Below are 21,288 nucleotides of genomic sequence, written 5' to 3'. Positions count from 1 at the left end.
TATTGCCCAGTTAATGGCAGCGAGAGGGAAACTGAGGCACGACCTCCTTTTGCAGGAGGTGACGGTGATTGATACTGACTGTGGCCTCATTGGCCGTAGAGGTCTGAGAACGGAGCCAGGGGGACTGGGGGAGGTGCTGGAACTAGGAGTGTGGGGGGGCTGCAGCACCCCCTGGCTTGAAGTGGTTTCCATCCTATCTAGGGTTTACAGTTGGGTTCAATGGCTCCCAGCCCCACACGGTACACACTGGTCCAGCGCCCCGGGGCTGGGGGCAGCAGGGCGGGACGTGCCATGGGGGTTGCTGGGACAGTGACGGGAAGTGGGTATGAATTGGGGGTTTCAAAGCCACGTGGCTAACATGAGTCATTTGTGCACCGTTCGTGAGTCTCCTCCCCGTGAGAGCTGTTGTCCCTCCGCTCCATCTCTGCCACCCCGCCTAGCTCCGACTCGGAGCCAGGGAGCCCCAGGCCAGCGGGACCGGGCAGAGTCCCTCACGTTGTCCCCTGCTAGCTCAGCACTTGGTCAGTGTCCTCCAGAGGGAGGGGTGGGCCCCCAGAGCGGGAGCGGATTCCAAGGGGTGTCCCCGTCGGGTCTCTTCGCAGCTGCCCAGGCGGGTGATGGGCTCTTGGCCATGGGGTGTCTGTAGGGTGGCACTAGGCGTGCGAGGAGGAGACGGGTCTGGGCGCGGTGCTGCAGGAGCTTGGAGCAGCTGGTCACAACGGTCCCTGTGAGCAGGGCCCCCGCTCGCTGCTCGGATTCCCTCGTTTCTGCCCCAGACCTGTCCTGCCACAGGTGGGGTGAGCAAGGGGCTGGTGGCTTTGCTATTGCCCGTTCCACTGGGATCCAGTAGAACCCGTCCCCCTTCCCAGCCGGCGTAACCCCAGCAGCGCTACGGCTGCCCTGGGAGCCAGTGCCTGGCGAAAGGCTCCGTCTGGGCCGGCTCCGCCCAGCGCCCTCGAGCCACAATGGGTCCGGACCTGTCGAATCTCCTGTCTGTGCGTCACGCTCACGTGGCTGGGAGCCCCACCCCAGGAGACGCACGGGAGCCCTTGTCGTGCGGCTCAGGGAGAAATACGGGCGCCCAGCACCCTGCTGTGACCGAGACCCCTCCTCAGGTAGGGGGTCTACCTGGCGTGTTCCCCTGGCGCTGCGCCAGCCCCGAGGCCTGCTGGCGTGGGGCAGCGCCGTTAGTGGTTAGAGCACAGAGCTGGGCCCCAGGAAGCAATGGGGCCTGGTCGTGGGAGAGCGGGGGGGGGGGCCCGCGGTAGGTGGGGAGCAGGGCCAGCGCTGTGTGCAGGGCCCAGCGTATCCATCAGCTCACACTGCTGCCCCTCCCCACGTCCAGCGTCTTGGGGGCGGGGGGGCTTTGCTGGTGAGGTGCCCCCTGTGACGGAGCAGGGAGCAGGGCAGATTTGACCTGGGAATGTTGCAGGGGGGATGTGGGACTTCCCTTGAAGGAAGCTACCTGAGCTGTAACCTGAGCCAGGAACGGGGGTGGGGAGAATTAACACCTTCTGCCTGGGAGACTGGACAAAGGAGAGGAGCAGCGGGAGGGGCTGGGAGTTTAGTTTCGGTTTGGGCTGGGTGGTGCAACGCAGGGAACCCCAAGCTGGGGTCTAAGCTCCCTGAACCTCCCCGAGGGACCTAATTGAGGGGGTCTGGTCGTACCTACACGCTCTGCTTGAGACTGTGTCCCTGTCCTTAAATAAACCTTCTGCTTTACTGGCTGGTTGAGAGTCGCAGTGAATCTCGGGAAGAGGGGTGCAGGGCCCTAACTCCCCCACAATCCGCAACACCCCCCTGCGCCAGCTCTCGCGGGCTGTGCAGACGGCAGTCTCCAAAGTAGGTTGAAAAGCCCCCAGGTCCCCGGGCGCTGTGGGGCGAGCCGCACCTCTGCTCCTCACCGTACCTGGCTGCCGACTCTGGACAACGCTGGGTCCGGCCCGTCACCTCGCCTGGGATTTCCCCAGGGAGCCTCCCAGCCAACGTGGCAAAATAAACAGCCCCTGTTTGGGCAAGGCTGCTAGCCTGTGGAGAGGAGCTGAGTGCCGCGGGAGGCCAGCGCTTGGAGATCTGAGCCCCCGCGGATTCTCACCGCCCTGTCTCTTCCCATCCCCCTCCCCCCCTTCCTGCATTGACATGTCCCGATCTGTGGGGGTGGGTCCCTGCTTCAGCCCCACACAAATACCCGCCCCGCGCCCCTCCCGTTTCTAACCGTGCCCGTTCAACCCCCGGATTTCCGCTTGGAAGAGAAAGGCGTGGAGCCAGAGAGCCGCGGGGCAGCAGGGTTAACTCTGTAAGGAGCTGCAGGTGTGTGAGGAGGGGCCATGGCAGCGGGTCCATGGGCTCGGCGGGGGTGTCCTGCAAGGGCCCCGGTGGAGACTGGCGCCCCTAGCCGGGGGGGGAGGGGCGGGGCTTGTGCCATGGGCGTTTCCCCCTACCTGCATTTGACGTGGTTCAGACTTTCCCGTGGCCTTTTGGCCATGGCACGTCACCCTGCCTGGGAAACAGCCATGGCCGCGCAGCAGGAGTCCCGCTGGCCCGGTCTCTGCCCGCGGACCCGCCAGCCGGCAATGCTGCAGGACGGGCAGTCAGTGTGCGACTCCTCTGGGGCTGAGATGCTGGGCTGGCAGCCCCTGACGCCCACGGAGGGCTGCGCGGGCCAGGCGTGAGTCAGGCCGGGGGCGCTGCCTGGTAACGGGGCTCCGGGAGGAGCTTCTCTCCGGCACGCAGCAGTGACTCAGGGGCTGCCACAGCTCCGCAAACAGCTTCGTGCTCCGGCGAGGGCTGAGGCGGGCAGGGCCCAGGCGGCGCGGGTCCCTCCAGGCAGCATGGGCACAGCAAAACACAGCCATCCCTTTGCCTTGCAGTGCAGAGAGCCGTCTCCCTCTTCTCCCTCAACGACTCCACGCTGAGCCCTGACGCCCCCCCGGCGCCCAGCCTGGAGAGACAGCCCACGCCCCGCACCACGCCCACCATGAGGTAAGCGGGGAGCCCGCGGGAGCCTGGCTCCTGCCCCTCTCTGTAATGGGGGGGCCGGGCAGAGGCTGGCGGGCAGTTGTGTCTAGCAGCAGGCCTGGGCTGCGGGCGGGGGCTCAGGCAAGCCAGCACCTCTTCCTGGTGACAGTAACCCAGCCAACCTTTCAGCGTGTCTCCTGGCATGGCTATCCATGGAGCTGGCGCTGCAGCCAGAGCGCCACGGGGCAGGGCGCCGTGGGAGCCGTCTGCCAGTGAGCGGAGAGCCTGGGGAGCCCCCATCACAGCTGCGTGTGTCTGTAGGGCAGCGCTAGCCTTTCATCCTTCCCCATTTGACACCCACAGCCTGGCCAGGGAGACTGTTCCCCTGCCCCGGTGCTGCCCTGGCTTGCGCTCCCCAGGGGCTGCATCAGGTCTCTGCAGCCCTGCCAGCTCCCCTCCCCCGGCAGGCCGGCGAGACGCACTGACCCATGTTTTTCCCCCCCCCGCCAGCGAGGAGCTGCCCGTGGACCTGACGGGAAAGGTGTGTCAGCTGGAGGCCATGCTGAAGCAGCTACACAGCGACCTACAGAAAGTAAGGGGCTCGCATCGGGGCTGCCCCCTTCCCCTCCTGTTGGCCCCACCGGGCACCCCCTTCTCTCTGCCACTGGGCAGCCTCTCAGAAAGTGCCATCGGGCAGGAGTGTCTGTGCCCGGGGGCTGGGGTGCCTAGCGGGGTTGAGCCAGGTGGGCTGGGAGCCAGGACTCCTGGGTTCACTCCTTGCTCCCGTTTGCTGTGGAGCTGTGAGAAGGCTGGTGGCCCGGCTGGGGATGGGGCTGGCTGCAGCCGGGAGCTCTCCAAACACCCCCCCTCTCTCGCTCAGGAGAAGCAGGACAAGGTGGTGCTGCAGGCGGAGGTGGCCAATCTGCGCCAGAACAACCAGCAGCTGCAGGAGGAATCGCAGACGGCCCACGAGCAGCTGCGCAGGTTCGCCGAGATCTTCTCCAGCCCCGTGGATAAGGAGCTGTGAGCACTCGGGCGCCGGGTGCCACGCTCACCCAGCGCTGTGCCGAGATCTTCTCCAGCCCCGTGGATAAGGAGCTGTGAGCACTCGGGCGCCGGGTGCCACGCTCACCCAGCGCTGTGCTGAGATCTTCTCCAGCCCCGTGGATAAGGAGCTGTGAGCACTCGGGCGCCAGGTGCCACGCTCACCCAGCGCTGTGCCGAGATCTTCTCCAGCCCCGTGGATAAGGAGCTGTGAGCACTCGGGCGCCAGGTGCCACGCTCACCCAGCGCTGTGCCGAGATCTTCTCCAGCCCCGTGGATAAGGAGCTGTGAGCACTCGGGCGCCGGGTGCCACGCTCACCCAGCGCTGTGCCGAGATCTTCTCCAGCCCCGTGGATAAGGAGCTGTGAGCACGCGGGCGCCGGGTGCCACGCTCACCCAGCGCTGTGCCGAGATCTTCTCCAGCCCCGTGGATAAGGAGCTGTGAGCACGCGGGCGCCGGGTGCCACGCTCACTCAGCGCTGTGCCGAGATCTTCTCCTGCCCCGTGGATAAGGAGCTGTGAGCACTCGGGCGCCGGGTGCCACGCTCACTCACCGCTGTGCCGAGATCTTCTCCAGCCCCGTGGATAAGGAGCTGTGAGCACTCGGGCGCCAGGTGCCACGCTCACCCAGCGCTGTGCCGAGATCTTCTCCAGCCCCGTGGATAAGGAGCTGTGAGCACTCGGGCGCCAGGTGCCACGCTCACTCAGCGCTGTGCCGAGATCTTCTCCTGCCCCGTGGATAAGGAGCTGTGAGCACTCGGGCGCCGGGTGCCACGCTCACTCAGCGCTGTGCCGAGATCTTCTCCAGCCCCGTGGATAAGGAGCTGTGAGCACTCGGGCACCAGGTGCCACACTCACCCAGCGCTGTGCCGAGATCTTCTCCAGCCCCGTGGATAAGGAGCTGTGAGCACTCGGGCGCCGGGTGCCACGCTCACCCAGCGCTGTGCCGAGATCTTCTCCAGCCCCGTGGATAAGGAGCTGTGAGCACGCGGGCGCCAGGTGCCACGCTCACCCAGCGCTGTTCCCCCCGGCTGCTGGCTGGGTGGGGGCAGCCGCAGAGACCTGGGACGTGCAGTTGGCTGGAGCAACTCGCAGGGCGCTGGGGAAGCTGCTGATGTGCCGGGAGGGGCCTGTCCTTGGAAGGTGCATTGCTGGCCCTTCCACGCCTGCACCATGTCCCCAGCAATATGGGGCTAAACACAGGGATTTACAGCTCCGTATCCCTCCCTGCGCTGGCAGGGATCCGTGTCTGTTCTCTGCCCTGCCACCAGGATGTTCTTGGGGTGCCAGTGCGAGCCGTGGCATCCCGTTAAACCTCATGCAAAGGGCGCTGCTGGACACCCGGGCCAGGACAGCGCCTTCTTACCCTGCATCTCCCAGCTCCTGGGCGCGAACCTCGACGAATTCAGGAACAATCCCTGTGAAATGACTTCTGCACTACGACACACAGCCTGCATCTTACGGCCAGTTCCCAGGAGAGCAATACGGAGCTGGGCAGGCTCGGCTGCTGTCACCAACCATGGCTCTGTTCAGAACTTGCGGTGGTTTTTCTGGTGTAAAATAATTATAATGGGACTGTATCCGTACTGGAGAGAATTTAAAAATTGCCCCCGACTCTGGAGAGCACTTCCTCAAAGCTAAATTATTTTCTAGCGAATGCAATGCTGAGAGCGGCTCAGGAAGTGCAAATTGATTGCACTGGAAATGTTCTTTATAAAACACTATATTTGTATAAATGAGACTGTTTGTAAGGCTTTTCTCTGAGATTTCTGTGCCTAGCGCCAGGCCGCGAGGGGCAGCGCTCGCACCAGCCGAGAGGTCAAAGGGGGGAGGCGCGTGCAGCGGCAGGAGGGAATGAACCTGCTCTTACGGCAGGGGATGCACTGAGACCCCCGGCTGGGGAGCGCTGCTTTGCCGGGGGCTGGGAGAGTCGTAGGACTGGGGTCAGTCTTTCACCCCAGGCAGGGCTGTGTGAGCGCCGCCTCTGGGGTTTGGTTTGCTAAACTGCTGGATTGACACAGGGCGACCTTTGAATTTCCTTTTCTAGCTGCCTCCAGAATCCAACCGGCAGCCGCTTCCCCTGCCTTTTACAGCTCGGCCCTGGGAGCCAAGCCCAGCGCTAACCACAGGGCTCCAGGAGGCTTTCCCGGCGGCTCGCACGGATACGGTGCTTGGCTGCTTTACTTCCTTCACGCCCGAGCGGTCACCAGGCGCATGGAGCAGGAAGGTGCTAATTTCATATCGGTGCATGAAACCTCTTGTACCTCAGCCAGCCGGCGCGGCGCGTCCCCGCTCTGCGGGCTGAGCACAGGCCAGGTCACCGGCCGGCGCGGCGCATCCTGGCTCCGCGGCGCTTCAAATCAGCTTGACCGTGCAGCCTCCTGCTTGCCCCCTGCTGGCTGAGGGGGTAGCGGGCGAAGCTGGGCAGAGCAGAGCAGAGCCCCTCCCCAAGTGCCTGGGCCCTGGGCCCCATCTGCAGGATCCAGCAACCCCTCCTCGTTTGGGCAGGAAAGCAAAGTAGCGCCCGGGGCTGGTGTCAGATCTCACGGGGTAGTTCCCCCTCCCTGTGGGTCGCGCAGGCCTGCGCCCCCCTTCGGCTGAGCCGGCGGGGTCACGGGCCTGGCCTTGCACGGGGCGGGGGCGGGGGGGTGTAACTTGTCTGCGTTGTTGGATAAGCTCCTTGCAGATTAAAACCTCACAATTTGCTGATAGAAAAAGCCGCCTTTTAAATGCCTTTGTTCCCCCTTCGGCCCCTGCTTGATTCTCCCCCCCAGCAGGTCGGAGGCTTACAAGGAGCTCAGCCTTCCCTACGAAGGGGGCTCTGGCTTGCAGCCGGCAGGAGCAGCAGTAGGGGGTGTAGGACGGGAGCTCCTCGCAGGGCCCGGGGCCACTCGCCCCCCGAGAGCTGGGGTTGGATCTGACCTCCCCACCATGGGCTGGCAGCAGCTACCAGGCTCCAGCCACCTGGGGCAGAGGAGGGGTGAGTCCCCTCGGGGAGGGGGGATGCGCCCTGGGCTGGAACCAAGCCCTCAGCCCTGTCCCCCCCGCCTCCCCAGGCTCCAGCCAGCCCCTCGCCTGCAGGGCCGGAATCTGCCATGGGACGGGTGCCCCTAGCAGCAGGGACCTGCCCTCTGCGGGGAGGCCTTAGACGACCCCCCCCCCCCCCCCCGGGGTGAAATGACGGGCGCAAAGGGGGCCTGCATTCGGCCCTGCTGCAGAGCGACAAAAATCCCCTTTAAATCCCCCCCGCACACACACTGTGACCTCAGCAGGGCCTGCTCCCCTAACACATGTAACCTGTAACCCTGGGGGGGGGGGGGGTAGGGGCCTCATCACACTCCCCTCTGGGACCGACCCACAGCCTGGCTCTAGCCGCTCGACCCCCACCGGAGCCCTGGGTGGGGGCAGGCCCAGCCAAGGGATTGCTTGGTCCTCTTTGGGATGGGGGGGGGGTTGTGTGCTTGGTCCCCCCCCCAGGGGAGGGCAGAGATTAATCTGGCAGCTGGGGGTATAATCAGGGTAAAAAGTAGGTCACAGCTGAAGGCTGCCACCAGCCTCCCCCCAGGGCTGGGGGGGCAAATCCGGCAGCTGACTCCCAGGTTGCTGTGATGCCTGGGGCGGGCCTCACCCCAAATGCCCTTTATGCACCCCCCACCCCCGTCCCTGCAGCCAGGACGCCTGGGTTCTCGTGCCAGCTCTGGGAGGGGAAAGGTGGGGGGGCTGGGAGCCAGGACGCCTGGGTTCTTGTGCCAGCTCTGGGAGAAAAGACGCTGAGGCCGGGCCACTGACCATGTTTTAATGCACAGAACAATCCAAGCACATTGCAGACGGCAGCACCAGAACGACACCATGAACACAAAGGGGGAGGGAAAGCCGGGGGGGGGGCAGTGCTGGGGGCTGGAAGTGCCCATCTCCTGCCCCCAGCAGCTTTGGGGGTTTTACACTTCCCCTCCCCCCTTTTTTGAACCAGGAACAACAGAAAATAAACACCCACATCAAACAGCTTCTGGGCGGGGCACTGCCCCCCCACAGTTCCTCTTGCACTAAAATAAATACCCCCCTGGTGGGGGGGGGCTGGAATGGGGGAGCAGCAGTGGATGTGCTAATTCCCCCCCCCCCCAGCACTAAGGGCCTGTGCTGGAACAGCTGGGGGGGGCAGTGCTCTTCCCCCCCCCTTCCCCCCCCCCTGTGACTGTCCCCTCCCCCAGCCCTGGGAGAAGGAAAAAAAACAATTCTATTTTCACATCATGCAAATACCCCTTCCCCTAGACCCCCCTCCAGCCAGTCGGGGGGGGGGGTCTCTGGGGAGCAGCCCCCCCCCGGAGCACCCAGGCCTAGCACTGGCCCCACCCCCCACCTGCGGTTATGGCTTTGAGGAGGATTTTGGCTGAGGGGTTGCACAGGAGGCCCCCCCCCGGGGGTGCTGGAGTCGGGGGGGGGGGGTCTCTCGCTCTGGTCACGGTGCCCCCCCCAGCAGGCGGCTCTAGGTAAGCGTGATGTAAGCCGAGGCCTTGTCCTTCAGCTGCCGCAGACAGAGATAGCAGCTCCAGCTCCCTGGGGGGCGGAGAGAGCGTCAGCCTAGCCCCCCAGCCTCCCCCACCGGCCCCGCCCCCGCCCCCTGCCCAGCTCACCTTCGGGGGGCTCTGCCATGGGGGGGCTCAGGCAGTACATGTGGTAGCCCCGGTCGCAGTCGTCACAGAACAGCAGCTGGTCCTGCCGGGGGGGGCAGGAAAGGCAGGTCAGTGGGGAGCAGCGACACCAGCCCGGGGCGGGGGGCTGGGCAGAGGGGGATGGATGGGAGCAGTGGGAGGGGGGAATCGGGGCCTGGTGGATGCGGGGCTGAAAGGGGTGCAGGGAGTGAGGGGACATGGGGGTGGGGGCTCAGGGCTGGCGGGTGCAGGGAGTGGGGAGCCGGGGGGCTCACGTCGTTCTCCGAGGTACCACAGAGGCTGCAGGATTTGCACTCGATGCACTGCCAGCGGTAGGTGCGCACGGCCGCTGTCATGTTCACTGTGAACTGTAGACACGAGGGGTGACCTGCAGGGGCGACAGAGCAGGGAGAGTCGGGGGGGGTGGGGGTGATGGCCCAGAGCGAGAGATTCTCCCCGCCCCCCCGCCGGGGCGGGGCCAGGCCAGGCTGAGACTCAACAAACTCAGGGCACCAGCCACGGGCGTCCCCGAGCAGCTCCCGTCACCCCCCTGCAGAGCAGGGCCCAGCCCCTCCTGCAGGGACAGCGCGACCGGACGCCCCGGCTCTGCCCCCCGGCCCCGGTGGCGTTACCCGAGCGCCCGCAGTCGGCGCAGGAGATGAGGTCCTCGGGGCAGCCGGTTTTCTTGGCCCCGCCCAGGCAGAAATCACAGTAGCCGTTGGGAATGACGGAGCCGTCCGGAGCTTTCTTAGCTGGAAAACAGCAAGGGGACTTGGAGATGAAGGGGGTGCAGCAGCCCCCCCCCCCCCGGCCCTGGGGCGCCCGACACGGCCTGGTTCCAACGGGGAAGCCCCAGGTTACGCAACAAGCTTCCCACTGCTGCGAGCTTCCTCAGCACAGTGCCCTGGCAGCCTGACGCCGCCCCAGCCGCTGCGGGGATCCGGCTTTGTGCGTTTTGCTCCCCTCTCCGGCTGGGAAGGGGCAGCCCAGCCTTGGCCCAGGGCCAGCCCCGGAAGGGTCCCAGCCGCACACGACATGGGCAGCTCCAGGGGGGCGTCGGGGCGGGGGGCCAGGAGAGCCACTCTGGCCAGGCCCCCAATCTGAGTTCTCCAAACCACCCCCAGCAAATGGGATTTGGCTCCTTCGTGTCTCAGATCACAGCCCCCCCCCCCCCCCCCCCCAGCCCCAGGGGGCGCTGGGCTGCAGGGAGCAGGGCGGAGGGTTCAGCAGGAGGTGGGGGGCACTGCGTGCCGGGGGGTTGGTGGGAGGCGCTGGGGGCGTTCTGCCCGGGCTGGCCCCGATGCCCCAGTCACTTTCGTCCTCTCCAGGTCATGTTCAAGGCCCTGCCCTGGGGGGGGGGGCTCTGCCCCCGCCGGGGTTTGGGGGGGTTACCTGTGTGTCTGCGCTGGTTCTCGGGGACCCAGTTCAGTTCTTTGTAAAACTCTGACAGGAACAGCACAAACCAGACAGAGAAGGAGGTTAAACCCAGCCCCGCTCCCAGGGGCAGGCCAGGACCACCCCCCACCAACAGCCGATGATTGGGGGGAGCCCCCCACCCCACCTAGGCACCCCTGACAAGAGCGTGGGCCCTGGAGGGAGGGGCACTGTCTTACGAGCCCCCAGGGACCTCCGAGGGGGGGCTGGGCATGGAGCACGGGATAGACTGGGGCCAGGCTGGTTCCCCATCCTGCTGCCCCCCAGGGGGCTGGTCACCCCCAAAGTGCCCCCCACTGAATTATTGGAAACCAGTCCCCCCCCCCCCCCCACTGACAGTGACCCGGCCGTGGGGCCCTGCTCCCCCCGCCAACAGTGACCCGGCCGTGGGGTCCTGCTCCCCCCCCAACAGTGACCCGGCCGTGGGGCCCTGCAGGCCTCTCCCCTGACCCCCCGACAGTGACCCGGCTGTGGGGCCCCCAGGGCTCACGCTTGTGGTTGTTCTTGCGATGCAGGGGCAGGGGGTGTCGCTCCGCGTTCTCCTCGCCCTCCTCCTCCGCCAGGTGGGTGTGGGTGTAGTGATAGCTGAGCCCCGGGCGGTTCTTGTAGCGCTTCCCGCAGACTGGGGAGGGGGGGACAGGGTCAGAGCCCCCAGAACCAGCCCCCCCACGGCCAATCCCCCTGGGCTGGGAGCTGAGGGTGTGCGCCCTGCCTTGCGTCCCGGACGCCTGGGTCCCATCCGCCCCCTCCCTTCCCCCCCACGCAGCTGTGGGGCCCCCTAGTGCCCAGCGCCCTGCCTTGTGTCCCGGACGCCTGGGTCCCATCCGCCCCTCCCTCCCCCCCACACAGCTGTGGGGCCCCCTAGTGCCCAGCGCCCTGCCTTGCGTCCCGGACGCCTGGGTCCCATCCACCCCTTCCCTCCCCCACACGTAGGTGTGGGGCCCCCTAGTGCCCTGCGCCCTGGTCCCATCCGCCCCCTCCCTCCCCCACACACAGCTGTGGGGCCCCCTAGTGGTGAGTGCCCTGCATTGCCGTCCCGGACGCCTGGGTCCCATCCCCACACACTCACTGTCGCAGACGTAAGGCTTGTCACGGTCCTCCAGTGAGGTGGCGTCCTGCCTCTTCCGCATGCCCCCGATCCCGTAGGCCTGGGGGGCCGGGAATGGGGTGAGATGCAGCCGAACAGGCTCCCCAGCTCCCACCCCAGGGCCAGCACAGAGCCAACGGGGGTGGGAGCGCCCAAGGGGGGCCTGGGCTCCCACCATCTCCTCCTCTCCCATACACCCCGCACCCCTGCCCCCTTCTCTGCAACTCCCCCATAGACCCCCAGCTCCCCCTCCCCCATAGACCCCCTGCCCCACCTTGCCCTTGGCCTTGTTCTTGCGTCGGGGGATGTCGTCCTCCAGGTCGTCGCCCTCCAGGTCGTGGGGGAACTCGCCCGCCTGCTGCTTCTGCCACACACGGGGGGGTCAGAGCTGGGGGGGGGGATGAGAGCCTTGGCTCCCCCATCCCACGGCACCGCCCCGCCAGGGAGCCCCCCAGGGATAGGATGGGGGCAGGGACCAAACCTGAGGAGGGCTCGCCCCTGGGAGGGATTGTGGGGGCTGCGGGGGTCCTCACCTGACAGTCCAGCACCAGCTCCTCCTCCTTCAGCTCCGTTTTCTTGTCCCCGGTCTCGGCGCAGAGAAGAGCCTCCAGCACTGGCCCCTCCGGGAGCCCCCCCTCCTTCTTCAGGGGGGCCTCGCAGTCTGGGGGGGCCGGTACGTTAGAGCGGCTGGGCCGGACCCCCAAATACAGGCTCCCCGGCGCGCCAACACCTTGGGAGAGACCCCGATAGCGCCCCCCCACCCCCCGGCTCCGATCTCCCTCAGCGTTACCATGGAAACCAACGGAGCCCCCAACCCCAGCCGCCCCTGCCCCCCCAAAGCCCCTGGTGGGGGAGGGGGTGATCTGGGGGCCACAACAGGGAGGGGCTGAGAGCACCAGGATGAAACTCTTCCCCCCCCCGTCCCTCATGTCCCCATCCCCTGTTCCCCTCCTCCCGCTCCCCCTCCCCCAACCCCCGTCCCCCCCCCCCCCCAGTTCTTACCAATCTTGAACTCACAAGGCCTCAGACGTGGATCCTCCAGGATGTTCAGTCGCCGTTTCTTGCGCCAGCAGCGGGCCGGGTACGTGTAGATCTGCCCCGGGGCCAGGCCTAGGAGGGGGGAGGGGGATGTGACATGAGCCCCAAGATTCCCCCCCCAGCCCCCAGTGTTCACAGCCCCACGGCTCGGCTGCAGGGGCTGCTGGCCAAGAAGGGGGGGCTGCGGGTCGGGAGTGAGGGGCACCGGCAGAGCTGGGGGGGGCAGGGCTGGGCTGGCAGGGGCTGTGGGTCAGGAGTGAGGGGCACCGGCAGAGCTGGGGGGGGCAGGGCTGGGCTGGCAGGGGCTGTGGGTCGGGAGTGAGGGGCACCGGCAGAGCTGGGGGGGCAGGGCCGGGCTGGCAGGGGCTGCGGGTCGGGAGTGAGGGGCGCTGGCAGGGCTGGGGGGCGGGAGCCCAGGGCTGGCAGAGCGGGGTGGCGGGCACCGGCAGGGCTGGGCTGGCAGGGGCTGCGGGTCGGGAGTGAGGGGCACCGGCAGAGCTCACCTGGCCCCCGGTGGGTCTTTTCCATCCAGATGTAGCAGTTGCTCTGGGCCACGCCGGTCTGCGAGTCGAGGAAGGGCAGACGCATGCTGCGCTCGGCGCAGAGCCGCGCATTGTAGCTGCGACAGTGCTCGATGGCCTCGCGGTAGAACTCCTCCCCCAGGCTGGCGAGACAGGGGGGGTCGGAGGGGTCAGGGGGGCTGAGGCCGGCCCGACCCCCCCTCCCGACCGCCAGAGCCTCCCCCAATCCCCCGATGCTGCCCCCCACACCTGAGCATCTGCACCCCCCAAATCCCAGCATCTCCCCCCCGCCCCAGGGCCACACAAGCCCCTAATGAGACCAGATCATCCCCCCCCCCCCGCCCCCGCCCACGGGGACCCAGACATCCGGGGCAGCGAGTCCCAGGCAGGGTGGGGGGCACGGACACCGGGACGAGGGTCACCCACACTCAGCCCCCCACCACCCCTACTATGGCTAATGGGGAGGGAAGGACCCAGTGGGTCAGAACTGAGGGACCCCGAGCACAGGTCACCCCACCACCAGCCTTTCCCCTCCACCAGTTCAGGTGCAGCACCAGACACCAGCGCCGAGCAGGGGCTGCGGGTCGGGAGTGAGGGGCACCGGCAGAGCTGGGGGGGGCAGGGCTGGGCTAGCAGGGGCTGTGGGTCGGGAGTGAGGGACACCGGCAGAGCTGGGGGGAGCCCAGGGCTGGGCTGGCAGGGGCTGCGGGTCGGGAGTGAGGGGCACCGGCAGAGCTGGGGGGGGGGGGGGGGACAGGGCTGGGCTGGCAGGGGCTGCGGGTCGGGAGTGAGGGGCACCGGCAGAGCTGGGGGGGCCAGGGCTGGGCTGGCAGGGGCTGCGGGTCGGGAGTGAGGGGCACCGGCTGGGCTGGGCGGGGTTTGCGGGGGGTTACTGGGTGGTACTTAATCTTGCTGCTCACATGCTCGAAGAATCCCTAAATAATTCCCCTCCCAGTCCCTCCCCTGTTCCAGCCCCCCCATCTCCCAGCCGCACGCGGCCCATCGGCGTCACCAGCCCGACCCGGGCGCTGCCCAGACACACGCGGCCCATCGGCGCCACCAGCCCGACCCGGGCGCTGCCCACCCGCACGCGGCCCATCGGCGCCACCAGCCCGACCCGGGCACTTCCCAGCCGCACGCGGCCCATCGGCGCCACCAGCCCGACCCGGGCGCTGCCCACCCGCACGCGGCCCATCGGCGCCACCAGCCCGACCCGGGCGCTGCCCACCCGCACGCGGCCCATCGGCGCCACCAGCCCGACCCGGGCGCTGCCCACCCGCACGCGACCCATCGGCGCCGGCAGCCCGTCCCGGGCGCTGCCCACCCGCACGCGGCCCACCGGCGCCGGCAGCCCGACCCGGGCGCTGCCCACCCGCACGCGGCCCATCGGCGTCGCCAGCCAGTTCCGGGCGCTGCCCACCCGCACGCGGCCCATCGGCGCCACCAGCCCGACCCGGGCGCTGCCCATCCGCACACGGCCCATCGGCGCCGCCAGCCCGACCCGGGCGCTGCCCAGACGCACGCGGCCCATCGGCGCCACCAGCCAGTCCCGGGCGCTGCCCAGACGCACGCGGCCCATCGGCGCCACCAGCCAGTCCCGGGCGCTGCCCACCCGCACGCGGCCCATCGGTGCCGCCAGCCCCACCCGGGCGCTGCCCAAACGCACGAGGCCCAACGGCGCCGCCAGCCCCACCCGGGCGCTGCCCATCCGCACGCAGCCCATCGGCGTCACCAGCCAGTCCCGGGCGCTGCCCAGACGCACGCGGCCCATCGGCGCCACCAGCCAGTCCCGGGCGCTGCCCAGACGCACGCGGCCCATCGGCGTCGCTAGCCAGTCCCGGGCGCTGCCCAAACGCACGCGGCCCAACGGCGCCGCCAGCCCCACCCGGGCGCTGCCCACCCGCACGCGGCCCATCGGCGTCACCAGCCAGTCCCGGGCGCTGCCCAGACGCACGCGGCCCATCGGCGCCGCCAGCCCGACCCGGGCGCTGCCCACCCGCACGCGGCCCATCGGCGCCACCAGCCCGACCCGGGCGCTGCCCATCTGCACGCGGCTCATCGGCGCCACCAGCCCGACCCGGGCGCTGCCCATCCACCTACATAGGAGCATCAGTGCCCTGCCCAGCTCCCCCCTCACCCCCCGTCGCAGCCCGAACCGTCGCCCGCTCCCCGGCGATGCCCCCGGACACAGCCCAGGACGGCGGCAGGCGAAGGGTCCAAACCCCGGGCACCGACGCTCCAGGCAGGGTAGTGATCGCTGGGGTGGCCAGGCTGTGGGGTGGGGGGTCCGGCTGCGGGGGGGGCGCCAGGCCGGGGGTCCGGCTGCGGAGGGGCCCCGGGCCCGGCTGCGGGGGGGGCGCGGGGGGGGAGGGGGAGCCAGGCTGCGGGGGGGGCCAGGCCGGGGGTCCGACTGCGTGGGGGGGGGTCCGGATGCGGGGGGGCCGGGCCCGGCTGCGGGGGGGCGCGGGGGGGAGGGGGAGCCAGGCTGCGGGGGGGCCAGGCCGGGGGTCCGGCTGCGGGGGGGCCCCGGGCCGGCTCGGACTCACCCCCGCAGCGGCTCCTGCAGGGCCGATCCCATCCCGCGCTGGCCCCGGACTCCGGCCGGTTTCATTCATTCCCCAGCCGGGGGGAGCCCATCGCGCCCCCCCAACGCGCCCCGGTGCACGCTGGGAGATGCAGCCCCCCCCCCCACCCCCCGCGCCCCCCTGGCTGCGGCCCTGCCCCGGGGCCCCTCCCGGGCTGCGCGAGGCGGCGCTGGGCCGGGGGGGGGGCGCAGGGGGGGCGTACGGGGGGGTCACAGCTGGAAGGGGGCAGGGACTACAGCTCCCAGCATGCCGCGCGTTTGACAGCTGGCAGGCCCGCCTCCCGAGGGGCCGGATTGGCTGGGCCTGGGGAAGGGGGGGGTCAGTCAGTGAGGGAGGGGCCTGGGGGGCTCAGGGAAGGGGGCGGAGCCGGAGGCACAGCCCCCCTCTGCCCCCCTCTGCATCCCGGCCCAGCCCCCACTCAGGGCCAGGAGGTTGGAGGGTACCAGGGGAGATGGGGGTTGTGAGCGGAGCCCCCTCCCTGCCCCCCCCTGCAACTGCAGCCCCCCAGGCTCAGGGCGGGGGGCTGCTGGGGGGATGGTGCCGGGGGGTGGGGGGCCCAGGTTACACTGGGGGGCCAGGCTGATCCAGGCAAGACGCTTTCCCCACTGACCACCCCCCAGCTCAGAGGAGGGGGCGGGGTCCCCAAGGTCCAGGACAGACCCCACCTCTGACCTCCCCACCCGCTTGTAGCATCTGGAGTCTCCAGCAGTCGGAGAAGCCTCCTTCACTGGATGGCATGAGGTTGGGGGGACAGCAGTCCTGGCTCCCAGCCCCCTCCCCCCCCCCCACTCTAACCACCAGCCCCCACTCCCCTCCCAGAGCTGGGGAGAGAACCCAGGAGTCCTGGCTCCCAGCCCCCCCGCTCTAACCACTAGACCCCACTCCCCTCCCAGAGCCAGGGAGAGAACCCAGAAATCTGCTCCCTGTGTGACATTGGGCACTTTGTCTTTGGGCCTCTGTTTTCCATCTGTAACATGGGGATAATGATCCTGTCCTTTTCTGTTCAAGCTGCGAGCTCTGGGCACAGGGACCGTCTCACTGTCAGGCCAGCGCCCGGCCCGACGGGGCCTCGCTCTCGGCTGGGGTCTGGGCGGCGCTCGGTGCAACGGGGCCCTGATCTCGGTCGGGATCTGGGCAGCTCCCAGCATGACAGGGCTCTGATCACGGCCGGGGTCTGGGCGGCGCCCGACGGGGCCTGATCTCGGCCGGGGTCTGGGCGGCGCCCGGCGCGACGGGGCCCTGGTCTCGGCCGGGGTCTGGGCGGCGCCCGGCGCGACGGGGCCCTGGTCTCGGCCGGGGTCTGGGCGGCGCCCGGCGCGACGGGGCCCTGGTCTCGGCCGGGGTCTGGGCGGTGCCCGGCGCGACGGGGCCCTGGTCTCGGCTGGGGTCTGGGTGGTGCCCGGCGCGACGGGGCCCTGGTCTCAGTCGAGGTGTGGGTGGCGCCCGGCGTGACGGGTCTGGGCAGCGCCTGGGACAGGGGACCCCCAGAGCAGGATAATCTCCCCTCTCCTTGGAGCCTGGGGCCGCTGGGAAGGCGGGGCCGGGGCGGGCACCTCCCTGCCTGGTGCAGATCCCCCAGGTCCAGGGGCCCGGGGGGCGGGGCTGGGGAAGATGGAGGCGGCTGCGCGGGGATAATGAGATGCTAATGAGGGCCCTGCTGTCTGCCTGATGAGGCACCTGAGCATCTCCATTCGCTCGCTCGCGAGGGGTTAACCCTTCGGCCGCCGGCGGGGCCCCGGCTCCCGGCTCCCCCGCGCGGGGCGTGGTTACATCAGGGGCTGGAACCCAGGAGTCCTGGCCCCCAGCCCCCTGCTCTAATCACTAGGACCCCCCCCAGCTGGGGATAGAACCCAGGAGTCCTGGCCCCCAGCCCCCTGCTCTAACCACTAGGACCCCCCCCAGCTGGGGATAGAACCCAGGAGTCCTGGCCCCCAGCCCCCTGCTCTAACCACTAGACCACCACCACCCAGGAGTCCTGGCTAAGCAGTTTTACCCTGGCACTGGGATGGGGGTCCAATGTTCGAGGATGGGGAGACGGGCAGTCCGGACTCCTGGGTTCTAGCCCCACCTCTGCTACAGACCTTTAGCAAGTCCCTGCCTCACTGTGCCTCAGTTTCCCCCGACCCAGGAGCCGAGTACCCTTAAACACGTCACTGGGGGGTGCTTAGGACAGAGCCATCTCCGGCCAAGCGGGGAGGGGCTGGGACTGCCCCCCTCAGCCCCCCAAATGCCTCCTCCCGTGAGAGCAGCAGTGACCCCCCCGCATTGCCAATCAGCCAGGCCCGGGCCAAACCCAATGCCCCTCTCCTGAGCGGGCGGAAGGACAGTGGCGGCGGTGATGGGTGTGTCTGGGGATGGACAGACGGGGGGGGGGCGGTTGTGCAGGGCAGGAGGGATGGAGATACGTGGGGGGGGGCTGGCGATGGACCCAGGGAGCCGGAGGGGGGACGGGACTGGCTGGAGACGGACACACAGAAAGATGTGGGGATGGATGGGGGGTCGGGGGGAGTGGGGCACGCCGGGGGGGGCGGGAAATGGGGCTGGCTCTGCCCCAGGCCCCTGACCCCAAAGGAACTTTGTCTCCCTGGCACCGCGAGAGCCGCCCCCCCCTCACCGCTGTCTGGGCCGGGGGCTCGGCCCCGCCCCCCGGCCTGAATCCGGCGCCAGCGGTGACACCCCCGCCCCCCGCCGCACAATGGAATTTGCAGCCCCCCCCCGGCACAAGCGAGCCCCGAGGCCCCGCGCGCCCCCCGGGACGGGATTCAAACGGGGGGTGGGGGGCAGCAGGAGGGGCTGGGCTGGGGGTGGGGTTATTGGGGGGGCATCCGCTGCACAATAGAGGCGCCTCCCGCCCCACTCCGCTCCCCCTGGCCCGGCCCGGCCCGGCTCGGCTCGGCTCGGCCCGGTACTCACGACTTGAGCGGGTTGTGCACCGCCGCGGCCATCCCCGCAGCCCGGCTCGCCGCTCGGCTCGGCGGAGCTCGGTACAATTTCATTCATTCTCCGGGGCTGATGTGGGGCAGGGGCAGCCAATCAGGGGCCCTCCCAAAACTCCAGGTGCATCCTGGGAAATGTAGTCCCGCCTGCAGCCCCTCCCCCCCAGGTGAGGCAGGCAGGGCCCGTGCGCCCTCCCCCGCCCCGGGAGGAGGCAATTACCCCCCCCGGGGGCTTCACTGCGGGGGGGGGTCCCCAGAGCACCGGCTGGGGGTGACTCGTGACAGGGCAGGGGGCACAGGTGCGGGGGTCATGGCAGATTGGGGGGGGTGAGCTCAGGGGGGGACACATGCCAGACGGGCAGCATCTAGACGGATGCTCCAGCCCAAAGCACGGCTGTCGCGCCGGGCACTGCCCAGACCAGGGCCCCGTCACCTGGGTCCCAGCCAATGTCCAGCCCCCAGGCCAGCCCCACCCCGACACCAAACCCCCTTCCCTCGCTGGATGGAAGGGACTTATCCCAAGACGTCCCCTGCTGCAAGCTCGGCCTGGGCCGGAAGGCCCCGGTCACAGCTGGACGGGACCCCGGCACCGGCACATGCCCGGCACGCTGGGGTCCCGTGAGGGAATTGTTACCTGCTGGCCCTTTCCGTGTGCCCAAAGACACAGCTTGAAACAGAACCCAGGAGTCCTGGCACCCAGCCGCCCCCGCCCCCTGCTCTAACCACCAGTCCCCACTCCCCTCCCAGCACCGGGGAGAAAACCCAGGAGTCCTGGCACCCAGCCCCCCCCACTGTAACCACCAGCCCCCACTCCCCTCCCAGAGCCGGGGAGAGAACCCAGGAGTCCTGGCACCCAGCCCCGTGCCCCGGCTTCTAGCTGACAGGTGCTATACGAGTGCCAGGTGTTGTGACTGGAGCAATGTCCCGGGCTGGTCTTAGGCCCGGTGGGGCCCAGGCTGGTGCGTGGGGGTTTCTCCTGCCAGCCCTGGCCCTGCTGGGGGGTTCGCTTGGGGCATCCCAGGAGTTGGAAATTCTCCAACCTTCCTCTGCTGCAGCTCCTTTCCCCATCCGAGCGCCCCCAGCTCCACCTAGCGAGAGCAACCCCCATGGCCCTGGCCTTCCTCAAGCCCCCGCTGCCCTTCAGGGGCATTCGGAGACGAGCTGCCAGACCCCCACGCCCGGCGTGACACAGGAGCCCAGCCAGCCAATGGGAGCCCTGCCTCTGCCATTGGGATTACAGCAGTGCCCAGCCGGGGTTAGGGGCCCCGTCAGGCCGGGCGCTGCCCAGACCCCGCCCGAGATCAGGCCCCGTCGGGCCGGGCGCTGCCCAGACCCCGGCCAAGATCAGGGCCCCGTCGGGCCGGGCGCTGCCCAGACCAAGGCCGAGATCAGGGCCCCGTCGCGCCGGGCGCTGCCCAGACCCCAGCCAAGATCAGGCCCCGTCGGGCCGGGCGCTGCCCAGACCCTGGCCGAGATTGGGGCCCAGACCCAAAGGGAGACACACCCTGCCCCCAAGGGCTCCCAGGTGGGATTTTTATCACCATTTCCCCCTGGGGAAGCTGAGACAGGATAGATGCGCGGACTTGGCCGCGGTCACTTGGGGAGTCGGTGGGAACTGAACGTTGATCTCCTGAGTCCCAGTCCAGGGCCTCCCCTGTGATACATGGTGGGGCTGCACATGGCGGTTAAACAGCTGCCTTGCCCCCCCTCCCCCCAAGAGGCACGTCTCCTTTAAGAGCCGGTGAGCATCTCCGGCTGCTGGTTACCTTAGCAACCACAAGTGATCTATTTCCTTATTTGAGATAAGGCAAATATATATATATCTATCTGTCTCCCCTCCCCCGCTGCAGCCGGCGCAGCTCCGGGGGCTGATGGGAAATCGGCGAGGGGAGGGGGCCGTGCACTGGTTTGCACCCACCGGCGAGCTGGCCCATGACCCTGCAGTGGGAGGAGGGGCTGGGTGATGGAGCCCTCATGGGGCACTGCCCATATCCCACTGCTGACACCAATGTCACCCCCTACTGAGCAGGAGCGGGCGGATCCTGGCGGGAGGGGAGTCAGCGAGGCAGAGGCTGGGCGAGCGCAGGGTGTTAACATGTTTGTTTCCTCTCTGTAGCCCAGTCCAGTCCAGGAAGCCCCCAGGGATCCCAGCCAGCAGCGGTCTCCCCAAGAGTCAAAACTTGCTCGTACGCTGAGAAAAATCCCTTGGATGGCAGGGACAGATCGTGCCCCCAGGGGGCGCCGGTCGCACCCAACCGCTGGCTTCTGTGCAATGAGTTCAGTCCGGCCTCAGCCCAGCCGGCAGGAATCGCCCCACACGCTCCCCGTGTCTGGCGGGGGAGGAGCTGGAACTGGAACCGGGGGGGGGGGGAGCGCTGAGCTTTCTGGGGGCAGATCCAAGACTCCCTGGCACTGGTTGGGGGGGGGTTGCTCCGTAGCTGCCAGGACTGTACCCCCACGGGGGACGGATTTGACACCAGTTGGACTCCTTCTATCACCCAGTGACCCTCTGGATTTCAGGGCCAGGGTAGCAGGGGCTGCGGGTCGGGAGTGAGGGGCACCAGCGGAGCTGGGGGGGGGCAGGGCTGGGCTGGCAGGGGCTGCGGGTCGGGAGTGAGGGGCACTGGCAGAGCTGGGGGGGGGGCTGGGCTAGCAGGGGCTGCGGGTCGGGAGTGAGGGGCACTGGCAGAGCTGGGGGGGGGGGCTGGGCTAGCAGGGGCTGCGGGTTGGGAGTGAGGGGCACCGGCAGGGCTGGGCTAGCAGGGGCTGCGGGTCGGGAGTGAGGGGCACCGGCAGAGCTGGGGGGACAGGGCTGGGCTGGCAGGGGCTGTGGGTCGGGAGTGAGGGGCACCGGCAGGGCTGGGGGGGGGCAGGGCCAGGCTAGCAGGGGCTGCGGGTCGGGAGTGAGGGGCACTGGCAGAGCTGGGGGGGGGCAGGGCTGGGCTAGCAGGGGCTGCGGGTCGGGAGTGAGGGGCACCGGCAGAGCTGGGGGGACAGGGCTGGGCTGGCAGGGGCTGCGGGTCGGGAGTGAGGGGC

General features: G+C 68.9%; 2 protein-coding genes across 12 annotated transcripts in view; one reads left to right on the top strand and one right to left on the bottom strand.

Annotated features, from left to right (window-relative positions):
- Positions 1–5,741, top strand: part of SIPA1L3 (signal induced proliferation associated 1 like 3) — a 100,343-nt gene extending 94,602 nt beyond the window's left edge. For all 6 annotated transcript variants that reach the window (XM_054009672.1, XM_054009673.1, XM_054009675.1 and 3 more), the window contains 3 exons: positions 2,871–2,982; positions 3,469–3,550; positions 3,839–5,741. In XM_054009672.1, coding sequence (XP_053865647.1) covers positions 2,871–2,982; positions 3,469–3,550; positions 3,839–3,985 — 341 coding nt within the window. In that variant the 3' untranslated portion in view covers positions 3,986–5,741. The remainder of the gene's footprint in view (positions 1–2,870; positions 2,983–3,468; positions 3,551–3,838) is intronic.
- Positions 5,742–8,294: 2,553 nt separating this feature from the next.
- Positions 8,295–18,312, bottom strand: DPF1 (double PHD fingers 1). Of its 6 annotated transcripts, none has more exons than XM_054009704.1 (12): positions 18,230–18,305; positions 12,714–12,874; positions 12,175–12,282; positions 11,706–11,833; positions 11,447–11,530; positions 11,155–11,233; positions 10,576–10,707; positions 10,044–10,094; positions 9,284–9,403; positions 8,927–9,039; positions 8,634–8,715; positions 8,295–8,556 (listed from the first exon to the last, which is right to left on the bottom strand). In XM_054009704.1, the coding sequence occupies exons 1-12, from the start codon at positions 18,259–18,261 to the stop codon at positions 8,486–8,488; spliced, it is 1,161 nt and encodes a 386-aa protein (XP_053865679.1). In that variant the 5' UTR covers positions 18,262–18,305; the 3' UTR covers positions 8,295–8,485. The 6 variants fall into 6 exon arrangements, with proteins under 6 accessions (XP_053865679.1, XP_053865675.1, XP_053865681.1 ...); XM_054009700.1 differs by having other exon boundaries at positions 8,297–8,556; positions 11,447–11,536; positions 18,230–18,312; XM_054009706.1 differs by having other exon boundaries at positions 8,297–8,556; positions 11,447–11,536; positions 12,190–12,282.
- Between the last annotated feature and the right edge of the window lie 2,976 nt (positions 18,313–21,288).

The sequence above is a fragment of the Malaclemys terrapin genome, chromosome 20 (assembly GCF_027887155.1).
Source record: "Malaclemys terrapin pileata isolate rMalTer1 chromosome 20, rMalTer1.hap1, whole genome shotgun sequence".
In the NCBI taxonomy this organism is placed as follows: Eukaryota; Metazoa; Chordata; order Testudines; family Emydidae; genus Malaclemys; species Malaclemys terrapin.
This window is presented reverse-complemented; position numbering and strand designations above follow the sequence as displayed.

Coding starts and splice junctions, on each gene's coding strand:
- DPF1 (XM_054009700.1), bottom strand. CDS start 18,312: ATGAAATTGTACCGAGCTCCGCCGAGCCGAGCGGCGAGCCGGGCTGCG. Junction 10,708..11,154: donor CAAGCCTTACGTCTGCGACA/GTGAGTGTGTGG, acceptor CCCCCTCCCCAG/TCTGCGGGAAGCGCTACAAG. Junction 8,716..8,926: donor GTGGTACCTCGGAGAACGAC/GTGAGCCCCCCG, acceptor CCCCCCCGGCAG/GACCAGCTGCTGTTCTGTGA.